Raw genomic sequence first — 27,878 nt, forward strand, 5'->3', positions numbered from 1 at the left:
TTAACTTCAACATATACCAGTGATCAAATATTATTATGGAAATATTTCTGGTTTTCATGATTTCATTGCAGATTTTGTCATATTTTACTAGTACTCTGCACCAGTCATTACTTTAAACAGACCACAACTCCTTTACATCTTCCAACAAAATCTTTATTATTTATAAAGATTTGCTTTACAGTAGAATTTGCTCTCTATCTTTTTACATCACGAAGAAACAACAATGGTAGGGAAAGGAATATTTGAAATAATTAGCAAGTCTAAATCTTTCACCCTCACTATTATTCATTGAATATTGTTGCATTTTAAATAAAAATGTGTATTTAAACCTTATTGAACCAGGAAAGAAACTAAAGTACAAACCACCTTATTTTATTTAAAGATAAACTCTTGTGTAATTTTACATTTTACTCCATAAAATTTGTCTGAATACATTAGCCTACTTGTTAGTTATCTATTCCAACCTTTACCTGGAGGAGATGCAACTTTGTTTTTTCAGTTTCTGTCATTTTGACTGTGATCATTTTCATTTTCAAACTGAGCATAAAGTGTTCCTTTGGGTGAAAACATTTTCCTACTGCTTAAGCTACTGAAACTACCTAGACCCCGACAACAAAGCTGGAAGGTGCATTGTCACAAAGTTTTAAATTTAGTCCACAAATGAAATTCAAAGCAGAAGGATGCTAAAGTTCCAATCAAACATTCCCTCAGTTGTTGTAGGTTTTAATCTTATGAATGGCATAAGGGCTGGAGTCTCGGGGTGGCCAGATGTCTCCATTAGGCAGATCTCTTGTCTGTTCCCCCTCACGCTCGACCATCTCTACAGTCAGGGTGGAGGGGCTGAAGATGTCTGCTGTGCGGTAGGACTGTGTGAGGCGACAGAAGGATGACGTGTCTGAGATGTCATCGTCAAAGAGGTCCTCCATGAGCTCCTTTTTCCGTCTGCGAGATGCTTTCAGCTCATCGTTCAACTCAGAAACCAGATCTTTCACGTCTTTCACCAGCGTGGAGCGCAGACCAAAAATGCAGAGCAGGAAAACCAGACCGGCACAGATGCCAGAGACAAAGTACAGAGCTACTCGCTCTGGGAGACCTGGAAGAGATGCAAGTCATGATCATGGTTCAAACTAAAGATACAGCAAATGCACAGTAACAGGCAGCTCCACATGAGAAACAATGATGTAATGTCATGAAATGTGATTGAGTATAATCAAAATAATTTGTAATTGTTGATATTAAATTCCTTTTCTTTGTGTTTATATGAGCCTTTTCTGAGCTATAGGTCAATTTTCTTGATTTAAAACTTAAAACCTGGCTGGTCCTTTAAATTTGATCTTCAATTAAGGTCAAAATTGTGCATGCAACCCCAGCCCGAGGTCTACAGGCATCATTGCACATACCCAACATTTTTTCTATGATCTCCAGAGAGTTGGTTAAGAGCACGTTATGAGGCCTGTAGGCTGGGCCTGTGTACCATCCACCTGCAGGTGAGAGGGGGTCCAGGGCTCAGACGCCAGTCAAAGTCTGCTTCATGACACAAAACCTGTGAGTTCCCTCAGTGTTACTCTCACCGTGTGTATAATCTGTGATCATAAAGGGATCTGTTGAACCTCGACCGACATCGTCCAGAAGATACCGAGGCACTGAAGGAGATTGAGATGTTTATTTTTTTAATTACATGATGCTTCAGACCATATCAGTAACAAGCAGATACTTCAGATTGCTTTTTTTCTCACCACAAGTAAAGGACACCCGTAGGTGTTTCCTGGTGCCAGAGAAGCAGGGGTCACCAAAGGTTTGGGTATCAGCCAGAACTGAGCAGTTAGATCTGCCATGACACCTGCGTGACACCTTCCTCAGAGCTGAAGGGGACAAACACTCTGTGGGAAAACATGGAGCATTGTTAATATCTGTTTCATGTCATCAATCTAATTATCTCCTGGTCTCACATCTCGGCTCTGAGTAGCAACAAAACCAAAACATAATCTTACTGAGGATGCATCAGTGAACAGATCATTTCTATGCATGATTTATCTCCTCTGTCTATATACTACATATTTGTTGCATTCTAGGTGACATGTAATTGTTCAGTTTCAGACCCATGTCAGCGTGTGATCCCGGCTCCTGGGGGCAGTAAGGACTGCCGTGCAGCAGGTGTCCAAATGTTGCTGAGTAGATCGCAAGGACAGTTTCATTTTTACACATCAGCCTCAGACGCTCGTTTTCACACACCAGTCTCGTGCTATGGTGCTCTGAACAAAGCAACACAAATAACAGCAGATAAAGTTGATAAGCATCCAGTGAAAGATACTGTAAGGAAAATATCGTACTAATGTCTTGCATGTTTTGGTGCATTAATATAAGATTGTATGTCCTTTTAAAGCTTCCTTAAGCCACATTTTTTCATTCATTAAAATAAGCAAACTTCAATCATTTGTCACTGAAATATCATCTGCTTAGCCCAGTGTGCAGTAAAAACTCTAAATGTAGTGGTGGAATGTATGTATGTCTAATATATAAGTAGTTAAACTCAGATTTGGTAAGCCAACATGTACTTTATATGCAAGTGTTCTTTTCACTCCACTTTATTCATTGAGTCTTCCACATTTTGGGCCAAAAATTTGCTTTACAGTATGTCACATTCAGCTGACAGCTACACTTAGTGTAAGAGTAAAAAAAAATACATAAAAAAAGAGATGAAGAGGGGATGAAATATGATGTGTTTTTTTACTTTAAAGAGTTCACCGTAGCTGTAAAGCTGGGCAAACTTTGTTGCTGGAGCCTTTCAAAAGCTTTCAAAAAGCAGTCATTATTTTGTCAAATCACCAATGCTGAGGAGAATGACGTGTGCAAAACATGCGGTAAAGCAACTAAATGGAAAGATGATAACTGATTAAACGTTGAAATCCTGACCTTTACTTTAAAAGTCTTGTCTAGGTCCTTGCAGCTTACCTGGTCTGCACTTGTAGGCGACTAGAAGGTACTTGCTGGTGAGGGGGCAGGGGTCCTGCCCAAACACTGGACTGAAGACTGGGATATGACAGGACCGTCGATCCTGACACTCTGACACCACTTTCTGCAAGAATGGTATTAAAATCATGCTACAGTCTGAGTCATGGAAACATCAGAGGATACATAACTTCACATTCACCTTACTATAAATTTACCTGGATAGCTACAGGTGAAGTGCACTCTGACTCCTCCTCCACTGTCATGTTGGTGTTTGCAGAGGGACAGAGATACTGATTGGGAACACGTCGTCCATAGAAAGCAGACAGGACAGAAACAGACGTCCTGGAAGGACACTTGATGATGAGCGTGTCTCCTTCGCAAGCATGAGCTGTGTGGTTCTTCAGGATTGTGTGGAGATATTCTAATAGAGGACACAAGGTGGTGCTAAACACACTTTTACATATGTATTTTGATTACATGGAGAGGTTAGTTAGCATGTAGAGGAAATGGATAGAGACATTTAAAGCAAGACAGCAATCATGCAAACTGGCAGCAGTATGATGGTGTCTGATCTAAAGGAAAGTAGATCAATTAATCACTTTGAACTCATAAATCCTGCTCGAACTGTAGAATAAAAACAAGATTTGATTAACAAGATCAATATTTCCCATGTTATCTAAGCAGACATTTTAAACATCAGATTCAGACGCTCACACACTAGATGCTCAAGTTATTATGACTAAATGATTCTTAATTTAAAAGCCTTTCATCCACACATTAAAAGATTTTAGAAGAAGGTTTTAGCTAAAGGTCCTAGTTGTTGACTGTGTGGAGTCTGAGTCACTGGGTGTAGCGCTCCACTTGGACTTTGACCACACATAGCTACATTCATACAAGACAAAATAAGAGAGGCGCTGAAGCTAAGTCTTTCATCCTGTGTGTGTGTGTGTGTGTGTGTGTGTGTGTGTGTGTGTGTGTGTGTCTGTGTGTGTCTGTGTCTGTGTGTGTGTGTGTGTGTGTGTGTGTGTGTGTGTGTGTGTGTGTGTGTGTGTGTGTGTGTCTGTGTGTGTCTGTGTGTGTCTGTGTGTGTCTGTGTCTGTGTCTGTGTGTGTCTGTGTGTGTCTGTGTGTGTCTGTGTGTGTCTGTGTGTGTCTGTGTCTGTGTCTGTGTGTGTGTGTGTGTGTGTGTGTGTGTCTGTGTCTGTGTCTGTCTGTGTCTCCCCTTTAGGGAGCAAATGAGAGGCAGTGCCAGGCACTTGCTCACAATGACCTATTATTATTCCCTTCAGAGGCTTCAGCCACACAGAAAATGGAAACTCTGCAGTGGTCAGATAGAGAGATACACTGCAATGCTCACAATTAGAGACTAACTCAACATTTGGCTTTGACTTAACACATCATATCGTCATACATCATTTTTTATTGCCTGGAGACATAACAAACACTCAACTGCAGTTTATGTTGTCAAACGTCAATCCTGTTCTGTTTAGGTCTAAGATCAGGGATCTTTATTCTGGTCTTCAACATGAGCTTCTGCAGCTGTTTGAAAAGCAGGATGTGCGCAGAAATATCAGAGGATGACTAATAGCTCTCAGAAGCTTCCTTTGTCTCAGCCAAATAACAATGATCAGCAATATGACTTTTCTCTTGATAAGACCTTTTATAATGTCAAAAACGGAGCACTTACGAGAGAAATCAGGACCAGAGTTTGCAGTGCCAATCTTCAGAGTCAAAACTAGAAGTAACAGGAGGCAGAAGCTCCACGGCACAGTTATTGTGCACATCCTGCAGGACAGACCCCAGAGTTTTGTTGTAATGGGTTGTCGTGCTATAGACTGCCGGGGAGAGAGCAGTCAGTAGGTCAATGACGGCATTGTGTTGACAAGAAACAGTCAGCCCCCCCACCCACCCACCCACTTTGGGAATAAGAAGAAAAGACGGCTTCCTGATTGAGCTGGCTAAAAACATTAACTTATTTCAACTAACCAAAGAAGCAATCGCCCTCACATTGTAAGTTCATGAAAAAAAACAACATTTGGGTCAAAGACTATTGATCAGGAATAAAATCCACAATTTACACTAGAGTGACATGCTGCAAAAACCTGTGACTCCTCTTTTGATTTGTTGTTGCAGTTCATGGATTGGGTTAGAATAATATGTCCCTTCTTGTTGTGAGCTAACAGTAATAGTTTTGGGAAAGCACGTCTTACTTTATTTCTGCTTCTTTTAAGGAATCACTGCCAATTACATGTCTGTGTGTGAAGCAGGGAGCTTTTAGGCTGGATGCAGGTGTCATTATAACTGAAAGTAGGGAGAAACAGTTTGCCGACTCTCTTCAAATAGTCTTACAAATCAACATGTTGTATATTATTTGTTTAATTCATTCATGGTGAGAAAAGTTACAGCATAAATGGGAATGGAGGAAAGGCTTCTTTTTTGTAGTTTTGGAGGGGTCTCACACTTTTTAGTTTTGATGTTCAACAGTTAAACAATCCATTACACATTCTGTGTATAGAGTCAGTTAATGGTTACAGCTCTTACCTCCAGGTAAAGCAGGTGAGCAGAAGTTAAAGACTATGTCTCTCTACAGGCACACTGAAACCACTTCTATAGCAACCTTACTATGATGACAAGAATCCAAGTTGCTACACTCAGCCTTTGATCCCAAAGAAAAAAATACTGCTTAAAACTCGGTCTAAAACAATTTATTTATTAATTATTTCAGTATATGTTTCTGTGCACAGATACATGATGTTATGTGATGATTTTTTTCACAATTTAATTTACACCAGATTCCTACATTTAAGGAGATCCTAGATGGATAATTTACTGTTTATCTTTATGTTAAGCGGTTAGTCAGCTCCAAACATCCAATTTAAAACCACATGCGTGGTATTTATCATTTCAGGTTACTCTTGCCTCGCAAAGATAACAAACCATTGCATATTCCAAAATGTTATAATATTGCATTTGAGACGTTGGTTTGTATCTTCAAGTTACATGTACTAAAAAAATCACCTGCAGTTGTTACACTTTCCTATTTCGGTCAACTCGACAAAGAGATAGAAGATGCAAGATCTATTGTTCAACCAGCCACCAGCACCGTCATTTGACATGTTTGATGACTGTGAAGAACAAGAGGCTATTCATGCTTGTATTTGCAGTCTCAACCTTTTCCTTGCATTACTTGTTATAACAACTCTCTATGAACAGCAACAAATACATAAGGGCATGGGATGTAATTGACAGGGATACAGTTAAAAGAAGTCAGCGGCATCACCCAGAGTTCAAGTTAACTGCAGGTGCAGTGGGCAGCAGCAGTGCATTCTGGTACATGTAGGCACAGCCAGCTAGGCTCTCATGCAGCAGAACTCACTTTTATTTGATGCATTTATCCTCAACGTTGTTTAGCTGTCCACAATAAATATTGAGAAATTGACTTGTAATGGCTTTCAAAGGCAGACCAAAATCTTCTCTTTTTTATACAGAAAAACAAATAGTCACATTGAATCCGTTAAAACGATAATTTGTTGACAGGGTAACATTTTTGAGTTCTTGATCTTGTGTGTGTGCTTGTGTTCGTATCTGTGTTTTTGTGATGGCGAAAATCAAGACTCATTCTTCGCCTGGCATTTTAACAGTGTTGTTTCTGGTTCTGGAGATAAGGCTCTTGTTTCAAGGAGGTCACTTCCATCTGCTGTGTGTGTCCAGTGGAGATATGTCTTTCACTCTCCATGAGATAGAGCTTTGCTTTTTGTCTTTGGAAAAGAAAGAGAGGAAGGTCATTGGTGTTTCCACTCCTGCCCATCTTTTCCTGGGATAATACTCGGGAAATCCCTCCTGTTGAATTTCCTCTCTCCGTGAAGCCAGAGTCACTTGGTTTCAGTTTACTATGAATGCTGTGATTATGACTTTAGTTTTCCTTTTACACATCCTATCTCTCTCAACCTGTTGGCATAACAACCCAACACTAATTCAAAATACATACGAGGTAATCCCCAACTCCTGAGAGTATTATCAGTGCCTGCAGCCACTTGTTGATGGTGAATCAAAATGAATGAGTGTTTATGGCACTCCAGTCATTATTGCCCAGGCCGCAATAAACACTCCCTCCATAGCAGCAGAGCGGGTGTGATAAAGGAGGCAGGTCATTTAAAAGGAGAAGCTGACGTTTTAATCATGTCTGTTAAGAAAGAATTACTCCCACCTTATATTTCAGTGAAATTCCTTTCCCTCCCATAGGAAGAGTAAATAAAGTAACTAATTATTTCTTACACGTGTCTCCTCTCGTGGTCTTGGAGGATGCTGTTTTGAAATGGCAGGTTTCATATATCAGGATATCATCCCTACTTTCTTTCTCTGCATAACTCTCTCTGTCTCTGTTGCCTTTCCTGTGATGGGTCTGTGTCATATTTCCAGGATATGATTGAGATTTCAAAATGTTGGCTGCGTGTTACATGGATCAGAGCCACGTAAAAGAAAGCACATGACACAGAGCCTGACACAGAGTATCTTTGTGGTTTTCTTTCAGAATTTACAGAGATGTGTTGCATAATCATTTTTATAAAGAAATTAAATGTGTGTACGTGTTAAATGTGTGTGTGTGTGGGATGGGGATTTTGTCATAAAAAAAAATCCCTTAAAAGTACTTTTTACTTTCATTCTTCTGTTGAGTAATTATCACCCCCCCCCCCACACACACACACACACACACACACACACACCAAAAAAAAGCAGTATTATGTAAAAAAAAGTTTATTTAAAATGTGATTTTCACCTGAACTCATGCAATTCAGAAATTGACGACCATTTTCACTGCTCAAATCTCTATTTTTTTTTTGTTGTTGCTATGGTTCACTGTCTGACACACCACTGAAATATCTGGTCTTGAGGAAAAACCCAACTTTATCTCTCTCCACTTAGTACAATGGAGAAGAAAACATTTTAAAAATGTAAGAGAAATATTGACTTTCAATGTTTTTTTAAGAACGTGCCTCACTGAAAATATTAGCATGCATACTTATAACATAGAGTGAATACCAAGAACAATAACAGTAATTTTGACAGTCAATATAATGTCAAACCACCCAACATAAAATGACACAACCATTAAAGACAGGCTTTTATAGTAGAATGTATTTTGCTTGTTAAGAGCAGGATGGAATGACAAGTGTTAAAGAAAAGCAGATGTAGGTACTACAGGAACGGTCTAACCTCTTTCCAAAAGGCTTGAGAAAAGAGAATATTGTCTCAATTTCTTCCTCTTTGTCTTTCCTCTATCTTAGTAAACTAAAATTCCTAATTCCTGTTTTAAACTTGATCTTTCGAGTTGACAGTGTGCTAGCTGAGGTAATGGGGCATGAGGCAACATGTTTCTCATCAGATGGGTAGTCACCCATTACAAAAATACTGTACTACACTGTTACGTTGTACAATAACCTGCCGTTAACCTGCGTTTCTTTTAAATGAGATCTTTTACAGAAATCAACTGTGTTCATTAACACTGCATTACTGTTCAAAATTCTGTATTTTTATAGCAATTTGTTCTAGTGAACCCTTACATTTTTCTTTATGCAAAATATATCCATTTATTATTATAATTACAATTTATTGACTTTAAACTACATCTTGCTATAAATAAGCCAGATGTTAAATTGAAGGCTTCTTTCTTCTTTCAAATTAGATAACACGTCCCTTTGTGTGTCACAAAATACACAGTGGGTGCTTTGTAATGTCCTGTGAAAAGTGTCCTTAATGTACAATTCCTTTCATCTAACAGTGTTGGAATGTGAAAGGCTGAAATTAATTGTCTGAATTTGTGTGAGTCACATGGGCTTATCAGTTCCTGTGTATTGCAAAATGCAAAGGGTCCTATTTTAAGCTCTCTCCTCATAGAGTTTGGCTCTGTGTATATAAGAGTGTGTACCCCGCCCATCTCCATGGGTCCTCCCCTCTCCGCTGGCTTGTAAAGTATGTTCAGAGCGATAGCCTCCAAGGAACACTGAGACAAAACACAACTACCCTTGAAGTGTTACACTTTCTCCTGACATCCAGGACCACAAGACACTTGAAACCTTTCTCAAGAGAACTTTATATTATCAGCTTTCTCTTGCTAGGTTTGTGGATTTTTTTGTTGGTGGTGTTGAAGAAGAACACACTTAAGGAGGTTACACATTGACAAGTACTTTGAATTTTCAAAAAAGGTGAAATCAACTTTTTTTTTTGACAACATGGCACTTCGACAGAACTCTGACAAGGAGCCAAGCATCGAGTTGTTCATTAAGGTCAGTATCTTCTGTTCAATATCACAAACTACATGAGAGGAAAAGTAGACTTGAAGATGCAAAGAGAAGCTGATAATATCTGAAATCACTAAGGATAAAGAAAAGGTGTCACAAAAAAGTTGCTGCTCACTTTCAGTATTGTAAAAGGCCAAATATGTTATGTTTCTGTATGAACATCAATCAGAGGACAACTCTCCTTTACATGCGTGCCATCTATAGATAACCTGTGCGACAGATGCTGAAGTGTTTGTACCCATGCTGACGGTCACAGCGCATATTTATCAGTGAACTCTGTCCACGGACAGACACACAGCTCAGCTTATCAGACGTAGTGAGGAGCATGCAGGGTGAAAGGCCCCAGTCTAGAGCAGGCACACCCACTTTACTTATGCACACTTTCAGATATACTCCTCCATATCAAGAAGTCATTTAAACAACTCATTTCTCAGCTGAAGTTGTTGCCTAATATCCAAAGATTTAATTCATCAGGGCCTTTTCGTTCTGGTAGAGTTATGCCTGCACAAATGTGAAATTTCTTTAAAGCATCTGATGTGTTAAACAAGGTCAAAGAAAAGGCAAAACAAGTACATCATGTCTCCAAGGAAATTAAACATAGCCTGACATTCAGTCAATAACATGAATTGTAAAGCATTTAGTGGTATTTTCTTTTTCTTTCTAGCTGAGAGTTAAGATGTGAATATAAATATCAATTTTGTGTAAGAAAGCTACACTGCAGGCAGACCTTTAAATTGGCAATGCATAAAGACTGGAAACAAACAGAGCTAGCCTATAATTTGACCACAAGTAACCAAACTCAACAACTATAAAACTCACAAATATATCAGTCATAACATCTTTGTGTAGTCTGAACTAAAAATGCCTGGTAATGTATAAATACAAATGAGTGTTTAGAGACTACTTCTTTTTTTTTTTAACTCAAACAAACAAGACATTAGGCTTCATGCTAAACGTTTGCTTTATAGAACGATTTTGTTACATTTGGATAGCGCAAAGCGAGCTGTGTTCCCCTTTATTCCCTCTGTAGCCTATGCTAAGCTAAGATGAGATTCAGCTAGCCGAGGCTACCTTCATATTACATATAAAAACATGAGTGGTATTGAGCTTATCTTTTATTTTTAGCATGAAAGTGAATAAGGGTGCTGAAAGCTAGCGCTAACAGGGATTTACTCAAGCTAACATTAATGTACTGTGAGCTAACTCAAGCAGGAGAGTCAACATATATTTTCAGCGACAATACAATGCCTGCTTTTCCTTGATGTGGAGGACACAGACTTTAAATATCCCAGACACACCATCAAGAATCACTTACTTATCAACAGGAGTTGGCTGTTTGCATCACTAAACAGAACTTTTGTGGAATAATGTGGCAACAACACCTTTTACATGTTGTTTCTTTCTGTGTTTTCAAGGCTGGACATGATGGTGAGAACGTGGGGAACTGCCCCTTCTGTCAGAGGCTCTTCATGGTTTTGTGGCTGAAGGGAGTCAAGTTTACAGTCACCACTGTTGATATGAGGAAGTAAGCAACCCCTCCTCTGCCTAAAACACTTCCTGAGCATCTGGTCATGGGGACTTTACACAGAAGAACCCTATTAGGACCCAAACAAGAGCGAAATTGAGCAGTCTCTCACAGTAATATAAACCATTTCTCACTTATCAATAGGCGTGTTTCTTGCTCTGTCTAAAAGGGCTTGGAGCCAAAGTGTACAAAGAACTCTGTGTCATTTTTAAACAAACACCTTCTTTAATTGAGGCGTTGTGTGAACTTCTCAGGGTTATTACTGGAGAGCAAATAAGAACAGGAAACTTTCAAAGGATTCTGTTAATTGAATTATTCACTTAAGGAAAACAGCTGACCACTCCCAGCCCTGTGTGTTTTTATAACTAAACCAATAACACATGCTGAAATGAATGCCTTAGTAGATTCTGACAACCTTGATAACCTAAACTCCAGCGTGTGTGCTTTACAACACCTCTGATTGAACAAACTGAATGGACAATAACTCACATTTCTCTCCTTCTCCATCGTTCTTACGTCGTCTCCAGGAAGCCAGCGGAGCTCAAAGACCTGGCCCCTGGCACCAACCCTCCTTTCCTCCTCTACAACGGCACGCTCAAAACGGACTTCATCAAAATCGAGGAATTTCTTGAACAAGCACTGGCTCCTCCCAGGTACACCTAATCATTAAGCACATATTAATGCAGTTTGGTTTTGCTAAAGGCTCATTATAATCAAATAGGTTGACTCCCAGGCTTCTCTTCTCTCCTCTCCCCTGAAGGTATCCTCACCTCAGCCCGCTGAACAAAGAGTCCTTTGATGTGGGTGCTGACATTTTTGCAAAGTTCTCTGCTTTCATCAAGAACAGTCCAAATAACACATGTAAGTTTTGGAGTCTTTGTTATTCACTAATAATGTGAGAACTTGCACTATTTGCACAAAATGTATATGGATGTGAGATATAAATTTAATGTCATAGGACTGACAGTATAGGCTGGTATCAAATACTGTACTCCAGTACTTCACTTTAATATTTCCTTTTCTGCTTTACCATTCAACCTCTGTAAATGTCCCTTTATTTGTAATTGAAAGCTTATTTAACACTTCACATTAAGAATTTTTCAATGAAATGTGTGATCACTATTTAAAAGACTACAACATTTGAGTGCTTATGCGTCCGTGCTTATAATCCAATAATGTTTTTTTGTAGCTGATTGACGCTTGTTACTACCTGTAATTACATGACACCACTGATGATCGTATACAAAACCAAAACATTTCTCCGTATCTGACCCTCTGACAGTCCATGAGAAAAACCTGCTCCGTGAGTTTAAGCGCCTGGATGACTACCTGAACTCCCCGCTCCCCGAGGAGATTGACCACAACTCCACAGAAACCGCCACCACCTCCAGCAGAAAGTTCCTGGATGGCAATCGCCTCACCTTAGCTGACTGCAATCTGCTACCCAAACTGCACGTTATCAGGGTGAGACACTGCATCAGAGAGGTTATTAAAGTCCTAATTGGATATTCAGGTATTTAGGCAGTGCTGGAAAAAAGACCATTTACTCAAGTAATGCAACTAGTCAGTCTACTTAACCCCTACATCATTACATTTCAGAGTACAATATTGTAATTGTGACTCCTTAAAAACAGTAACATGATGTCAGAGGTCATATTTCTGAAGTCTTTTAGTTGAAACGGTTCTACCAAAGAGATAATTTCTTCTTCAAACCTCTCACAGAACTTTATTTAAAGAGTTCTAAGAAAGTTCAATCCTTCTAGATTAAATGTCATGTTGTATACAATAATTTATCCGTCAAAGCTTCAGCTCCTAAACATGCTACACTTTGATCTTCCTTTGCTGTTATTTCAGGTTGCTGCCAAGAAGTACTGCGACTTTGAGATTCCCGCACAGTTGACGGGTGTGTGGCGATACCTTCAGAACGCTGGCGAGAGAGAGGAGTTTAAAGAGACGTGTCCAGCTGACATTGAGATTGAGAAGGCTTACTTAAGCGTGGCCAAACAGAGGAAATAAACTCGTGATTCCCTGTGATTATGTCATGTTTTTATCCAATGTAAGCATGCATGTAAAGATACTGACCTGTAGAGGGCAACATAACCTACGAAAACTAACCGGGGCAATAAATCAGACACTATTCTGCCTTAAAATCCTTAGTACATGCAGTACAAGTTAAGTAATCATCATTAAGCACAATGTTGCAGTGATTGTGTGTATTAAATCTCATTATCAGATAAGCGGTGTCTTTCTGAAGGCCATATGTGCAATTGACTGTTTTTGTCTATAATGTAAATATATAAAAATATATTTTCCATGCTTTTTATAATCAAAACACCCTTATGAAAATATGTATGATTGTTGTGTTAGTGTGAATTACAGCTGAAAAACTTAACAGTACATTTTATACAAATGTAATTTTTTGTATTCCACCATTTAAAACACAGGTTGATATGATTGCATTTTCTCACTCTCACACTAATTAAAAATGTCAAGTTCATTTGTCAAGTTCTTGTGTGGTTATTGTGTCTGTATTTACTTCCTTTGTTGGGGAAGGGGAATAAAATCCATATTTGTATGCTGTAAATTATATTTCAAACACCTTCACATTCAAGCATCACAATCAAAAAGCAGGTCACATCAATGGCATTTCGTTTTTCAAGTTTATTTTCAGAGACAGAAACAACAATAGTTCTACAGCTTCAAAAATATATTTTCTGTTGATCCAGTTGGGTGGTGCATTTATTGTTTTCTGGCAAACAAACGTGACAATGCCGAACAGTGGTGATTCCAACCAGTCTCAATCACATGAAACTTCCTGCAGCCGCCGGGCTCTAGTTGGTGACGCAGTATTTCCAGAAACACGCTGTTGAGACATCAGAGAGAAACATCAGAAAGAAAGCCACATTCTTCACTCAAAAAAAAACAAGCTGCCTGTATTTATATTACTTCGTACACTTACAGTTGATTTCAATATGAACATATATTGCCACCCTGTTTCTTCATGTTGTAACTTTGCAGCTTTTGCTTCTGTATATTCTGTACATATTGTGTTTACATAAAATCTGTTTCAGGTTATTTCACCCAGGAGGAAGATTCATTTTCTAAAGTTTATTTTTCTATCCTGATTCAAGTGGATGAGGCTTAAAAGAGTAATATTTGCAGAATTTCGGTTTTGGTTTGTGTAAATTATATAAGAAGATCAAGAAGATATTCTTCATTAATCCCGTGACGGGAAATGTGATTTTTACAATCTGTTACACATATTCTGAAATACACATACAAGCCCAAACAGGATCCAATGGACATGCACAGATGGAGAGATGTCAGAGTGAGGGGGTTGAACCAGCTACCCTCCTGTTCCCAACCCAAGTCCCAACAGCTACTGCCACCCCCAACACAACATAAGTGACAACTGATCACTATTATGTCATGATCAAACTTTTTTCCCATCTTATTTATGGATGACACTTTTAATAACCTCATACATTTTGATATTCTTTGATATACAATGTTGTTCAATATCTACTATTGCACTAAACCGTAGTAGCATTTAAGAGCGCTCATACTTGACATGTCCTGGTCTATATATGGTCACACTTTGGAAAGCTCTATTACGCATTAATAAGCAAAATCAACAGTCTGAAATGATTTATAGCATACTATAGAGTATTTGCGAGCAGGTATAAATGTGTATCAATGTGTGTTTGACGAATGCTTCAACAGATGTGAGAAACAGATGAAAAAAAATAACATGGCCGATCGTGTAAAATACTACGTCATAGAAGGAGTAGAAATTAGCATTAAATACTTCACATAAACTAAGAAAAAAGAAAGTCTGTATATCAGTTTAAGCTCCAAATCGTCTGTTAGATCCAATCATATTAATTTAAAAAATGTGTATGAATTAGTGATCATGTGACTTTAAGTTAAGTGTCATCTTATATTTTTAGAATTTGCATTTTTTCACTAGAGATGAGATCTTCACAGTGATGGCATCTTTAGAAGATAAGGTTTATAAAATCGATTTACTGATGTCAGTTTCTTCAATCAAACGATTCAACTAAGCACTGAAAGAGCTTATATGTGCTGAGAAGTACTGGTTCGATTTAAGAGCAGGATATTGTTGTGCATGTTTTTTCCTCCACCTGTTTAAACAAATGTCACAGGCTTTAATTGAACTGCTCAATCATCAATTTTTTATTTTTTTTTATGTCAACTCAAATATCAAACCCCTCATCAAAACCTGTGTATAAAGAGCATGTATGTCATATTTGAATACTAATTATAGAGATTAGAATCGTTCTCAAATAAGAGTCGCTTACCTCTTTTGTTTGTTTTCGGCAGGCTCTGCTCCGATCTGAGGAAAACCTGAGAGCGAAGCTTGTCAGCCGCCTCCAGCTTTAAAACAGCTTCCCTGAGGTCCTCCACCTAAGGGACAAAGACAAAAAAAAATGATGACAGCAGATGAAAATTGTAGGATAATAAGTTACACTCCCTGTGCGTAGATCACATTGTCCCAACAGAAGTCTGTTTGCATTCTGCAAGTTGATTTTAGAGTTCATTTCAGTTACACTTGTTTGTGAGCATCTGCGCCTCTCCAATCCGATACTCAGATCCTGCAACATCATTCTAATTATCTCACTTTTGACTTTACATTAAAGCAGATGAGTTTACTGTAAGAGCCCCATTACTCCTGTTCAAATTCAGCATGCAGTTATAATTCTATAGATCTCAATTTAAAGATCATTACAGCATTGATTGACTTACTATATCAATTTAATTTGATCATCTATTTTTGTATTTTTCTGTTGTTTTTTTCTGTAAAGCACGTTATCTTATAAAGGGTTTTACCATTAAATAGAATAAAACAGTAAAATAGTGCTTAGAAAGATTAGGTATAGAAATAGATAACCAGCCTTACCATGTTTGCAAATTTATCTTGTTGTGCTGAATCTTTAGCCCCTAAAAATATGAACATGGAAGCAGAAACAGGATCATATTAACCACATGAGACTTATTTGATTTGAAGTCTGCATGTTTGTTTGCCTTATTACCTTTAGTCCAGGAGTCTCTCCCTCCGTTGTGCTGCATCAACAGAGGATACAGATTATTGATGTCTCTCTGCTCCCCCTCTGAAGTGTTCGGTCCATCCTCCACCTCTGAAACCAACTTCTGTATGAAATCTGTTGAGAAAAAACCTTCTGATATGATATCAAAATACAGAAAATTAAATTATGCAACAACAAAAAAAATGTCAACGTCTGCAGCAAATATCCCAGTTTGACAAAAGGTTATAATTACTCAACTTATCAAAAATGATCCAACGTCTTCAATAAAACTGACAAAATATGAAAATAAATGAAAGAATTCAGTTTAAAAAGAGTCCTACCTGCCTGCGGCTCCAGGTTGGTATCAGGATACAGAGGTAGAGCATGTGTCTCAGAACCAATCACAGCTAGGAGGTACAACAGGGCCACTGACAACATTTTGACTTTGTCTTTCGATGGTCAGATCTGGACTACTCCTCTGCTGGGCAAAGAACTTCACTTATATAACCTGAGAGGTCATCCATCACAATCTGATCGATACATTATCGCCACACCCAGTCTGCTTCTTAATGGTTTTGACGCGATGGATCAGGCGTCATGGACACGATTTAGGGGGCCCTGTCAACTGAGCTGCAGCCTATCTGTGCTTGTTCAGAGACAAAAAAAACAAATGTTTACTCACTGACAGTGATCAGCAGCAGGTCAGCAGAGCTCTGATGGTTTGGTCTTTTTTTTTATGTCTGACACCGTTTCTGTGTGATGATGGGCTGTTCAAATGAACCATTGCTCATGTCAGAGATCACAGGTTATAGCCAGTGTGTCACTGCAGGTTTCTACGTCATTTTTTTGTTCAATGACACTCATTTCTGAAGACAGTATGACAAAACCTAAAGGGAGGAGCGGGCTCATTGTGATGCATTTGTTGCTGTTAATCACAAGTCAAAGGTACAAACGGTATTATACTTTGTTCTTGTGCCCTGCTTTTTGCTTCTTGGGCAGTATAATAACCCTGTGTTGACAATGAATTTGTTTTGTGCTTATATATGTATTTATTTTCAGTTGTTTTATTGAGATCTTGACTGATTTATCATTTTATCCTGGGATAATAAGTTGTCCTTTCTTTACTAATATCTGTTGGAAATGTAAAGGGATACATTTCTGTCGATCTAGAAAACAAAACTATACGCTGGTCAGGCCAAAGTCCCCATTTCCCACACTTAAGAATTAAGCATGGCCTGTTTTTAAGGTGCTTTTGCAACTATGGGGGTGTGAGATAAATAAGTAATTGCATTTATAAGTTGTCCAATTGAATCCAAGGTCCTGGAAGTAAAAAAAATCCCAAACATGATTTGAACTGTGAAACACACGATCAAACTGACACATGAAGGGTTCTATGATTTTAATAAAGCAAAACCAAGGGCACATTTCTTTACACCAGAAAATACTTCAATTAAAAATGAAACTTAATCTTTTCTCATATTTACATTTTGGGGCCTCTGTGACTGTTATGTTCTCTTTTGTCTTTCCATATCTCATTTTGGTCATGTTGCAAATGGAATTGTTGTAAATCATGAAAGATTCCAGAACTGAACTAAAAACTATCATCATACTTTGTTGTTCTCACTTATACCAAACATACTTTAATCAATATTTCGGCCATTGCAGCCATTCTCTGTTTTATTTGTTTGTTTGTTTCCCTCTACCCATCTCTGTCATTCTGTCTTTCCCTCTATTCCCTCTCCAAGTCCAACACTATCTCAGCAGATAAAAGATGGCTTGGTATTGCAAAGTGCTGTGCTGGTGGAGTTATGTTGGGTCTTTATAAATACTAAACTCATATCCTAAAAAGTTGGGACATTGAATAAAATGAAAATAAAAGTAGAACCTGATGATTTCCCAAACATTAAACCCCATAATAAATTGGAAATAGCACAAAGACACTATATTAAATGTTGAAGAAGAAAAAGCTAGGACTGTGGCAACAAAGGACGGAAACGGTGATAAATGCTGAAAGAAAATAACTGGTGGAACATAGTTCAGTTAATTAAGTTGACTAGCAACAAGTTAGTGACATGATTGGGTATAAAAAAATAACATCCTAGAGAGGCTGAGTGTCTCTGAACTCAGTGAAATACAGTACAACTGAAACTACATCAAGCACGAATGGTAAAACAGTTCATTTTTCAAAACAGGAACTGGTCTCTTTAGTTCCCACATTCTAAGAAAAGAAAGGAAGTAAAATGTTGTGTAAAGAAGAGGGGATGCGACAGGGTGGTAAACAACTCCATGGCTCAACTTTTTGGTAAGGTGTTGCTGGTATCAAATTCAGAACTGCCATATAAAATTTCAAATAGCAGCAAAATTTCTCTCTTTCAACATTTGATATTTTGTCTTTGAACTACTTACAGTTATTTATGGGGTTTAAATTATTTGAAAATCATTGTATTCTGTTTTTATTCACATTTTACACGATGTCCCAACTTTTTACAGTATAACAAAGAGTAAGTTGTAGACCAGCTTTTTTTTTAAAGTGTCTTAAGGTAAAAAACAGTAATAATAATAATGAATGGGTGCTGTTCAAATGAAGATTAATTGATTGACTGAATCACAACGTTCAAAAATGTAAAAGGAAACTGAATGAAATTCAAAGGTCCAAAAAAGTTCCAACTTTTGCTGCAGCTCGAGGATTTCTGTTGAAGGTCTCAAATGCTCTCCAGATGAGGGACATTGTTTGAGGTGATTTAAAGCTTTGTCTCAGTCACTCTGAAATTGATGTTGAAAACAACAACATTTGATAGATTTGGTGGCTGAGCAGTCAGTGAGCAAACATCAAAGCTCAGCAGTTTGAATTCACAGGACTATATTGTAATCAACTGTGGTATAAATTATCCTGAAATATTAAGATTCTTTACGGGATTTATGTTGATGTGTTCATTAAGTTCATATGAAATATAAATTTAACTTGTGAAAAAAACAAAGAAAGAAGTGTAATTATCAGCAAAACGCTTTGATCAAAGCATCATAGTAAGAAGAACTTGCTCTGCAGTAAAGTGAATGCTGGCTACAAACAAATTATTACATGATTTAATTGTTACAATGGGCCTGAATACAATGTCCACTGTGGGGCGTTGTGGTATGCCTGAAAACAATAAAATACACCATAATAAGCAGGACTAATTTCTGCTATGTAAAATATTCTTCGTGCCATGTTGTAGCCTAAGCAAGTCTGTATGTATTTATTTAGATCGTCTTGAATTTAAAACTGAATAATTATCTTCAATTCTTTACTTTTCTTTTTTTCCAGTGAAAATTGCATCGTGTTTTAAGCACTGCCCCTTCCTCATTGGGGTCCTCATTGATTGGTTTTGTACATAGACACTATAATAATCTTTGACCAAGCAACAGTTTCAGAGAATCAAAATAATTAAAAAAATTTTGATGTATGATATAGTCTACCTCAAGTGCGATGCAAGCCACACTGTGGTATCATTGTAACAAATAAATAAATATACATTATGATGTTTTCAATATTTAAGATTTATTTTTTGGGAGGGCTTTTTGCGCCTTTAATGGAGAGATAGGACAGTGGATAGAGTTGGAAATCAGAGAGAGAGAGAGAGAGGGGACTGACATGCGGAAAAAAAGAGCCACAGGCTGGATTTGAACCTGGGCCGCCCGCTTGGAGGACCATAGCCTCCCATACATGGAGCGCTCACACCGACCACTGCGCCACCTGCGCCCCATGTTTCCAACATTTAATCAAAAATGTACAGTAGTTGAATAAGAAAAATACATAAACTATTTTCTTAAGTGTGAGATAAATATTCTTTAACTAAACACAAATGTTAATCTAAATAAACTGTTTGTAATCAACATGATACAAATAAGTAAACACAAATTCAGACTTCCTAAAATTTGAAAAGCACAAACTTAAATGGGTCTTTGAGTTCTGGAAAAAAATAATGAGCAAACGAAGCGGCTGTTAAAGTATTCGGACGTGGCCTGAGCCGAGTCACGTGATTGAATAACGCGGAAGTTAAACATCAGGTTGAACCATGGAGCTAGCTCGTTTTTAATCAAGTCTCCTGCCTGACGGTGTAACATCACCAAACCGGAAAGGTGGGAGGTGTAAAACAGGCGAGATAATTACCAGCTACTGAAACGGTAGGTTTACATTAGTAATGTATGTTAATTGTTTGTTTAACTCGTTTACTGTCACGTAAGGAAGGAAGGAAGCTATCAGCTGTGCTACGAATATTTGGCATGAGGAGAACAATCTGCTCTCATGTCAGGAAGTTTATTTAATCTTATTCTTACTGATGGTCGAAGGCGAGGTCGAAAAGTGTCGAGGTTGTTACTTAAATCCACGTCAGCTGATCACATTTAAGAGACTTTATTAAAAAACTCTGCCAGTGTTTTTATTTAGTAAACATAAACAACTGCACGGTTTTTAATCTGCCATTTAATATGTTTAACAACAGGAAATAATACACTTAATTATACAACTGTTACATTTCAAGATGTTTAAGACGTTTTGTTTTTATGCATGAGTCGTTTTTTTAAGGTCTTTTTTACCTATTCATCCAGAGCAAACTGTTTTCTAACTCTACACAACCTGGTTCAGCTTCTCAATTGTTAAACTATTAAAGAGCTTACTCTACAAACTGATATCAGTCAATTAAAAGCAAACAAAAACATTTAGTTTGTCTTTATCTGTGGCAAATGGTGAGGGGGGGGGGGGTATTTCTGCCCCTTTTTAAAAAAAATATCAGATCATGATCTTCACAAAAGTAATCTAATCAACAAATCATTTCAACAAAGGTACAATTATGAAGGAAGTCTTTTGAAGTCTTATTCAATTCAAACTTTTATTTGTCCCCTGGGGGCAATTCAAAGGCACACAGAGCAGTAAAATAACAACAGTGCAAGTAAACAAAACATTTTAACCTAAATATAAAGTGTCAATTTAAATACAACTTAAAGCTTAAACTTAACTTAAAAATACAAAATATAAAAGAGTAGATATGAGTGGACAGTGATCAGACTGACAGATGTAAACAGAACTATGTGCAGTAAACAAGAAATATATATATATATATATATATATATATATATATATATATATATATATATATACAGAGCTATGTGCAAGTAGGCAAATACTAAATACTAAATGATAAGTTAATAGGGTGCATGGTGAATAATGGAACAACATAACTAATATATACAATATAACTGTAAAGGTAAAAAAAGAGATAAATAAAGGGACCGTAGTGCAGTGATGGATAAGAAACAACAGGAATAAAGTAACCAGAACTGTATGAATACTGATATAAAAAGGATAGAATAAAGGGATGATTACGGTATATTAAGGAAAACAAATACTGAGGAGTTTAGACGTGACAATGTTGCACAATGTGATGTTAAGGAGAGGCTGAAGTTGCACAACCAGTTATGAATGAAGACACCTGTATGGAAGTGTCTTTGTTTGGTGATGGTGTTAGTCACCTGGTGCTTTATTGTGTATTTTAGTCTCTCTTGTGATAAGGAATTCTTAAAGTCGTGACCCAACAGTCTTAAACTAACAAAACACAGTTTGAACTTTTCCTTACATTTGTGTGGTACAACAGTTTTGAGGACAGGATATCTTAAACTGTAATAAGTGAATCCTATAATCTGTTCCCTTACCGACTGATGGCCGGTGTTCAGATATTACAAGCATGTTCTTTTGTTTTTCTGTCAGAATTCTAGCTGCCAGGTGTTGAACAATATGGACTCCACAAATTGTTTTCCAGACAGAGTTTAGTAACGTCTGTCAAATAAAATGTTCGCAAAGTTTGGAAGACATTTAAATACAGAAAAAGTCAAAACTGCAGAGATCTTAATACATCAATGCTTCTGTTGAAGTTCTGTCATTTGCACATTGTATTGTTGAATTAGGGCTGAAGGTTAGGTTTGTTTATCAATCAATGTGCCTGTTTGTTGATGATTGTCAGAAAACAGTGATCGTCTCCCTAAGTATTTTTAAACTGTTTGATTTTCTCTTACAAACCTGTGACAAAGTAAAACATCAAGTACCAGTAGGTTTCATGCAATTCAGCCACATAAAATAATCTTCTCTCTCTTGTCCAGTGTGTGTGTTCCCAAAATGTTTTCGGAAGGCGGCTCTTTCGTGAAGGGGATGCTCCTGGGAGGACTCTTCTGCTTGGTGGTGTCCCTCCTGGCTAGTTTCAGCCCCAGCACAGAGTCTGGGTCAGAGGACCACCACAACCATCATCATGTCAAGGCGGCGAGCAAAGATGAGCTGACACACCTCTCTGACAGTCACATTAAGGAGTTAAGCAATCAAGTTCGGGTCTACTGCGTCATCATGGTCCAGCCCAAGATCCTTGTGTACTGGGCTACAGCTGCGGAAACCTGGAGCAAACATTGCGACAAGGCCGTGTTTTACACTTCTGAGCAGTCCAAGGCGCTCGAGGCGGTAGACCTGAATGAGAAAGACGAGTGGGCGAGGTTACGGAAAGCTCTGAAGCACGCTTATGATAACGCTGGAGACCTGCGCTGGTTTTTTGTGGCGCAACCCACCACGTTTGCGATCATCGAGAACCTGAAATACCTGGTGCTCACAAAGGATCCCAGCCAGCCCTTCTACCTGGGCAACGCCATGAAGTCAGGGGAGCTGGAGTATGTGGCTTACGATAGCGGTATCGCCCTGAGTTATGAAGCGCTAAGAAGGCTGGTGAATATATTCCAGGATGAGGACAAATGTCCAGAAAGAGGACGTGCCCTGTGGAAGCTGAGTGAAGACAAGCAGCTGGCCGCGTGTCTTAAATATACGGGCGTATTCGCTGAGAACGGAGAAGACGCGCACGGTAAGGGCCTGTTCAACAGCAAGAGCGTCGAGACGCTGATAAAAGACAGCATGAGTGACAACCCGAACAATGTAGTGGAGGGCTGCTGCTCCGACATGGCAGTCACGTTCAACGGGATGTCACCGAGTCAAATGCACGTCATGATGTTTGGAGTTTACAGGCTTCGACCTTACGGCCACAATTTCCTCGACTCTTTAGTTTTTCTCCCTCCCGAAGGTTCAGAGAACGACTAGAGACTTGTTTCTTCAAGCTGGATTCAGCTTCTTTTTTTTTTTAAAGGTTTTGCTTCTATGATGGCAATCTTAATTTTTTGGGAGATGGTTTTCCTATGCTGTTTAAAAACAAAAGAAAATTGGGATGGGAAAAAACTTTTATGTATATTTGTACCTTATTTGCACATGGCACAATCAGCACCCCGTTCCTTTGTGGCTGAGGTAAAAAGAAAAAAAAAAGTGTCAATGGGTGTGCCGTTCAAGAATGAAGCTAGGAAATATATCAAACTTGTGACATGAGGCTTAATGATCTGGAGCATTTAGTTATTTTAATATTATGTATCTTAAATGTTTTGTCTTTTTAGCGGTTTTAGTTATAAGTTGATACTATTTTCTAATGATTAAATTGGTTTTTACATTTTCTTTCAATGTTTTAAGTGCTTGGACCTCAGCCACTTTATGGTGAAGATCTTTTTAGCTTTGAAAACAGATAAGTTAATTCCTTGCAGGTTTATGTTTAGTCATCTTGTCATGCAAAGAATTGGCCCTCACAGCTAAATAGAAAATAACAGACCTCAATGTTTACTGAATGGTGGACTGAATATCTCTGGATATGTCAAAAGAACAAAGTTTTTCTGTGTCATGTATCCACAGTCATTTTAAAAACACATGGACGTCAGACTCAGAAGATGACTGCTTTTGGATAAGGAATAAAACTAATTTCTGATGAAACTTTGTGTTTTTTTTTTTTTTTTGGGGTGTTGTTGAAGAATACACAGAGAATTGTTTGAAGTTGGGATCCTATAGAAGAGTAAAGGTAACTCCAGGTTTTAACATGTTACACTTTGCCAGGCATGCTGTGAATTATTTTTGATGAAGGGGAACATTTTATATAGAACTGTGAATGTTTTCACCATTTTATATCCTGCTTAGATCATGACGAACCTTGTGACTACTAAGTTATTGTATATGGACATGTGTATAATAAATAAAAACTGTAGTTTTCACGTATGCTCTGATATCATTTGTTTGATTTAAGAAAAAAGTTCATACTGGACATTATTACTTCCCCCTTTTTGATGAGGTTTTTTTAAGGGGGGGGGAGAGAGTACGATATTTAAAATGTATAGAAGATGGAATCAACATCAACAGCCAATGTTTATAAAAACACAACCTAACTTTTAAAAATGTAAGATTATGTAAAAGGCTGTAAAAGGTGACACTGATTTTATTAACACCAGGAAGTGGAAGTATTGAACCATTCTCATCTGGTTTTATTACACCGGATTATCATGACAGCAAATCTTTCCTGTCATTGTTAGTGTACGAAAACAAATAAGACACATTAACCTTCCTTCCACAGTTCAGTTATCTAAATATGCTCCCATGTTGAACTAGAGACTGGGGCAGCTACCTACTCTGTCCCCTGAGGTGAGAAGTACAATGTTTTTAAATCAATGGATTGAAATCCAAAAACACACAAAAAAAAAAGCAATTGTTTTGGCATTTTTTATTGGATCCAAAGAAACATACAAACTGAGATTTAAACCTTTGAAGCAAGATCTTTCTTTTTTAAATTTTGCATTGTGCCAGTTGATTCAAAGCAGGTTACATGGCGACGTTTGTAGGTGTAAACGGGTCACTGGCAGCTCAGGCCTGGCTGTCGAAAAGCTCCACACGCTCCGGATTACTTGGGTTGGACGCAGCAGTGAAAAGGGACGTCGTGGGTATTGATATCATTTATACGTCTTCATGTGCCACAGTCCATCATTCAGATAGTGAACGTTCTCAATACCAATTCCTTTGTTGACTTTTTCTCTGTTTGCATAAGAAAGATGAAGATCAGATCACAAAAGCAGCAACCGAGCAAACGTTTCTTGGTTTCAGAACTTTTAGAAAAGACAAAATCTTACATGCTTTCTGCAGACATCTTCATAACGCCAACACAAAGTGCATGTTGTTTTCCCTCTGCCATTATAGCCTGTATCCAATTGTTAAAGACAAACTTGTAGGTAACGGATTTAAAAGGCAGAAGTTAGGAGACGTTTTATTGTCATGCTGTAAAGAGAATCTATAACTCTAAAGCAAAAGCCAATTTCACAACTTTATAGCAAAAAAACAGGTGTGTAAAAGGATACAACTACTGTGTCCGCTTCCGCTGGGTAGAGTTTAGCACCCGGTGACGTCAGCCCTGGACACATGATGTTGGCTCCACTTAGGACAAATTTAATGGCCCCTTTGTCTACTTGCTGGTGTGGAAGAATAAAAGGATCTAAGAGAAGAAAAAAGGAGAATTATCTTGTAGGTGTGTGAACCTTCAAACTCAAACCAAGTAGCATATCGCATAAGAAGATCTTACATTTATGCAACAGTCTGAGGGTTGGGTAAAAAGGTCCTTCTCTCTGCCTGAAGAAGAGCAGTTCTCCGTTCACTGTGAGGATTTCAATGTGCTCGTGGCTGTCAGAAGATTCAAGGAAAACAATGAAGCACAATGTAAAAGAAAATCTACTGTTTGTAAAAAAAAAAAAAAACAATGCATTTGAGGAAAATGTAAGTCTTACCATCTCACTATTTTGACAGGGTCCTTTTTTGGCATAATGTGGTTGAGCCATGACTCGATGTCAGGAAAGTGCTCAAGCAGCTGATTTTTGATGCCTTTGATCACCGACGTCTTCAGCTGAATACAGTTTGACACATTTTCCTTCTCATCAAATCTGCAAGAAAACAGAAAATTCACTTTGCGTTACGTGTTTGTAAATAAAGGAACACATTTTATACATTCTAGTTGTACATTTTATTTACTAGGTGTATTAATGAATGTACTGTGAGCTTACTCACAGTGTTTATTTATTTATTTATTTATTGGTTAGGGACAGTGCATATTAATGAACAGCTGTAAAAAATGCCAGATTATAGCAGAAGTGCTAGTTTCCATCTGTTGTCCCTATAGGCAGGTAACAGAGAAAGACAAATTACAAATACGAAGGCACAAGTGACACAAGACAATAATAGAGGTTAAAGGTGGTCACAGACTTTCTTTTATCCACTGTTTGAGGTGTTGAAGGTTGCAGATGTTTGTGAGTCTCTTATTGTGAGTGGGAGAATATTCAAATATTTAGTGTACATACATACAGGAGTTCATTAAAGTGGAGGGAAATAATCCCTTAATGATCAACGTTGTTTTAGCTCTGAATGGCCTTCTCTATATTAACCAAAGTGCTACCTATAATAATTCAGATTTACTGGGAAGGTTAAATTAATCTTTCATAAAATGGTTGAGTACAAACACTTTTAACAACAATTCATTCTGAAACTCAAATGTTTAAGTCAGCTTTGATAAAGGAACAAGAAAGACACATTTTATTCGGGTGCTTATTAATTCAAATGAATGATTTAAAGTGAGAATATGATTATATGAAGCATCACGTGACAGGATGTGGAAAACAATCTAAAAATGACTCTTTCATTAGTTTGATTATAATATGTTTACTTCTTCAGAAACTAGTTACTGTTTTTTAAATGACAGTTGACAAACAGATATTCAGACGACTGATCAACAACAACAACAACAGATAATTAATACTGAGTGTTTTTCTTATAATAAAAACATGCGCCTCACACACTGCTCCTCAGTTAGCATTAGCCTCTTAGCTTTAGTGAAGCTAGCGGCACAACACGTTTACCAGACACGTACTTTTTAAACATCCTCGTTGGGTTCCGTTGTCGTGTTGTGACAGCACTCTTCGGCACTCAGCACACAGAGTCGTCTATCAAAATCACAAGAGATTAACAACACACAACGCATCTATCAAACGAGGCTATTGCAGTTCCACGCCTGTACCGTCGTGAAGGAAGGGCCAACGATAAGAGGACTACGTCATTTTTACGACAGTTGCGCACAATACACGGCAAGTCAGGTCGCATACGAATATGAAAATGCTATTTTTGTTACCCTGTTGTTATATTATAATTATTCTTATCTTTTACTTGTTCCCTGATAGAATAATTTTATGGTAGACGTTTTGTCACTCCCGACAACAGTCTGTCGCAAAGTGAATCATTTATTGTAATAATATCAAATATATTTTTAACAATATTGTATTTTATTACATGGTATACTATTTTACCCAAGTTATTGCGTATATTTGATGTTGTGCAGTTCTTAATGTATATATATATTTTTTTTTTTAACAGTAAAACTCATGGAGGTAAGCACGTAAAGCAGGGGTGTCCAAAGTGCGGCCCGAGGGCCATTTGCGGCCCTTGAGGGGATTTTTTGCGGCCCGTGACTTCAAATGAAGAATCAGAAGATTTTGGCCCGAGGCCTTGATTAAGATTGGCACATTATCTTATTTTTCTTTTTCATGTTAACAAGGGCTGAACAATATTCCTAAAATAGAAAATGTTCAGTAACATGTATGTTGTTGTTTTTTTTTAAATCCACAGCTTTTACTATTTTCCACATTTTTTTTGTAAACTATGAAAAAAAAACGTATGCAAAGTTTTTGCAAACAAGCGGACTGTTGTTTAACCATTTAATGACCTGAGCTAAATGCAGAAAGCTTTTCCAAAAAAAAAAAAAGAACCACGTTACAGGCTTGATTCTGAGAAAAAATTAAAAAAGAAAGAAGAACGAAGAAATCAAAATATTTGATTTCCTTTTATTAGGATAGGATAGGATAATACTTTATTGCACAGACAAGAAAGTTCAAAAATACACATTAAACAGAATAGATACAGTACAAAATGAATGATGAAGTTAACTGCGGGGAATTGAGAATTGAGACAGTATTTGTAGAGAATGACAAGATAAAGTGACAAGTGATTAAAGTGACTTGGTATGATAAAATAGCAGCAAGTAATGTAAACAGCAGAGAAGAGAGGCAGTGTTGTACCACAGTAAGGCAGAGTGCAGTTATATAATATAATGTAGTATAATATAATATAATATAGTGCAATATGAACAACATA

General features: G+C 37.6%; 5 protein-coding genes across 6 annotated transcripts; 2 read left to right on the forward strand and 3 right to left on the reverse strand.

Annotated features, from left to right (window-relative positions):
• Nucleotides 1-131: 131 nt before the first annotated feature.
• si:ch73-335m24.2 (protein eva-1 homolog C) lies at nucleotides 132-4,798 on the reverse strand. 2 transcript variants are annotated; one of them, XM_065958921.1, is made up of 8 exons: nucleotides 4,639-4,798; nucleotides 3,168-3,373; nucleotides 2,953-3,076; nucleotides 2,100-2,252; nucleotides 1,737-1,880; nucleotides 1,572-1,643; nucleotides 1,401-1,481; nucleotides 132-1,093 (listed from the first exon to the last, which is right to left on the reverse strand). In XM_065958921.1, exons 1-8 carry the CDS (start codon nucleotides 4,733-4,735, stop codon nucleotides 708-710), a joined length of 1,263 nt encoding a protein of 420 aa, XP_065814993.1. In that variant the 5' UTR covers nucleotides 4,736-4,798; the 3' UTR covers nucleotides 132-707. The 2 variants fall into 2 exon arrangements, with proteins under 2 accessions (XP_065814993.1, XP_065814994.1); XM_065958922.1 differs by lacking the exon at nucleotides 1,401-1,481.
• A 4,130-nt stretch (nucleotides 4,799-8,928) lies between these two features.
• Nucleotides 8,929-13,272, forward strand: clic2 (chloride intracellular channel 2). Its single transcript, XM_020645432.3, has 6 exons — nucleotides 8,929-9,235; nucleotides 10,666-10,775; nucleotides 11,303-11,428; nucleotides 11,536-11,636; nucleotides 12,058-12,239; nucleotides 12,630-13,272. The coding sequence occupies exons 1-6, from the start codon at nucleotides 9,182-9,184 to the stop codon at nucleotides 12,789-12,791; spliced, it is 735 nt and encodes a 244-aa protein (XP_020501088.1). The 5' UTR covers nucleotides 8,929-9,181; the 3' UTR covers nucleotides 12,792-13,272.
• Nucleotides 13,273-13,422: 150 nt separating this feature from the next.
• On the reverse strand, nucleotides 13,423-16,313 carry urp1 (urotensin-related peptide 1). The gene is made up of 5 exons (XM_065958868.1): nucleotides 16,165-16,313; nucleotides 15,830-15,958; nucleotides 15,697-15,737; nucleotides 15,098-15,203; nucleotides 13,423-13,638 (listed from the first exon to the last, which is right to left on the reverse strand). The coding sequence occupies exons 1-5, from the start codon at nucleotides 16,259-16,261 to the stop codon at nucleotides 13,607-13,609; spliced, it is 405 nt and encodes a 134-aa protein (XP_065814940.1). The 5' UTR covers nucleotides 16,262-16,313; the 3' UTR covers nucleotides 13,423-13,606.
• A 3,533-nt stretch (nucleotides 16,314-19,846) lies between these two features.
• On the forward strand, nucleotides 19,847-23,918 carry c1galt1c1 (C1GALT1-specific chaperone 1). The gene is made up of 2 exons (XM_020645406.3): nucleotides 19,847-19,987; nucleotides 21,956-23,918. The coding sequence occupies exon 2, from the start codon at nucleotides 21,972-21,974 to the stop codon at nucleotides 22,926-22,928; it is 957 nt and encodes a 318-aa protein (XP_020501062.1). The 5' UTR covers nucleotides 19,847-19,987; nucleotides 21,956-21,971; the 3' UTR covers nucleotides 22,929-23,918.
• Nucleotides 23,919-24,402: 484 nt separating this feature from the next.
• mcts1 (MCTS1 re-initiation and release factor) lies at nucleotides 24,403-26,785 on the reverse strand. Its single transcript, XM_020645435.3, has 6 exons — nucleotides 26,602-26,785; nucleotides 25,469-25,621; nucleotides 25,267-25,364; nucleotides 25,046-25,179; nucleotides 24,821-24,888; nucleotides 24,403-24,725 (listed from the first exon to the last, which is right to left on the reverse strand). Exons 1-6 carry the CDS (start codon nucleotides 26,610-26,612, stop codon nucleotides 24,644-24,646), a joined length of 546 nt encoding a protein of 181 aa, XP_020501091.1. The 5' UTR covers nucleotides 26,613-26,785; the 3' UTR covers nucleotides 24,403-24,643.
• Between the last annotated feature and the right edge of the window lie 1,093 nt (nucleotides 26,786-27,878).

The sequence above is a fragment of the Labrus bergylta genome, chromosome 9 (assembly GCF_963930695.1).
Source record: "Labrus bergylta chromosome 9, fLabBer1.1, whole genome shotgun sequence".
NCBI classification, from domain to species: domain Eukaryota; kingdom Metazoa; phylum Chordata; class Actinopteri; order Labriformes; family Labridae; genus Labrus; species Labrus bergylta.

Bases quoted from the DNA above. Each gene is read 5' to 3' on its own strand.
- clic2 (XM_020645432.3), top strand. From the start codon at position 9,182: ATGGCACTTCGACAGAACTCTGACAAGGAGCCAAGCATCGAGTTGTTC. The intron at 9,236-10,665 runs GTCAGTATCTTC...TGTGTTTTCAAG, and splicing joins GCATCGAGTTGTTCATTAAG to GCTGGACATGATGGTGAGAA. The intron at 12,240-12,629 runs GTGAGACACTGC...CTGTTATTTCAG, and splicing joins CCAAACTGCACGTTATCAGG to GTTGCTGCCAAGAAGTACTG.
- mcts1 (XM_020645435.3), bottom strand. The intron at 25,365-25,468 runs GTAAGACTTACA...ATCTTCTGACAG, and splicing joins CCTGTCAAAATAGTGAGATG to CCACGAGCACATTGAAATCC. The intron at 25,180-25,266 runs GTAAGATCTTCT...TTCTTCTCTTAG, and splicing joins CCTCAGACTGTTGCATAAAT to ATCCTTTTATTCTTCCACAC.
- c1galt1c1 (XM_020645406.3), top strand. From the start codon at position 21,972: ATGTTTTCGGAAGGCGGCTCTTTCGTGAAGGGGATGCTCCTGGGAGGA.
- urp1 (XM_065958868.1), bottom strand. From the start codon at position 16,261: ATGTTGTCAGTGGCCCTGTTGTACCTCCTAGCTGTGATTGGTTCTGAG. The intron at 15,738-15,829 runs GTAATAAGGCAA...TCATATTTTTAG, and splicing joins GAGAGACTCCTGGACTAAAG to GGGCTAAAGATTCAGCACAA. The intron at 13,639-15,097 runs GTAAGCGACTCT...ATGTCTCAACAG, and splicing joins GCCGAAAACAAACAAAAGAG to CGTGTTTCTGGAAATACTGC.
- si:ch73-335m24.2 (XM_065958921.1), bottom strand. From the start codon at position 4,735: ATGTGCACAATAACTGTGCCGTGGAGCTTCTGCCTCCTGTTACTTCTA. The intron at 3,077-3,167 runs GTAAATTTATAG...CCATTCTTGCAG, and splicing joins CTTCACCTGTAGCTATCCAG to AAAGTGGTGTCAGAGTGTCA. The intron at 1,482-1,571 runs GTGAGAGTAACA...TCTCACCTGCAG, and splicing joins GATCACAGATTATACACACG to GTGGATGGTACACAGGCCCA.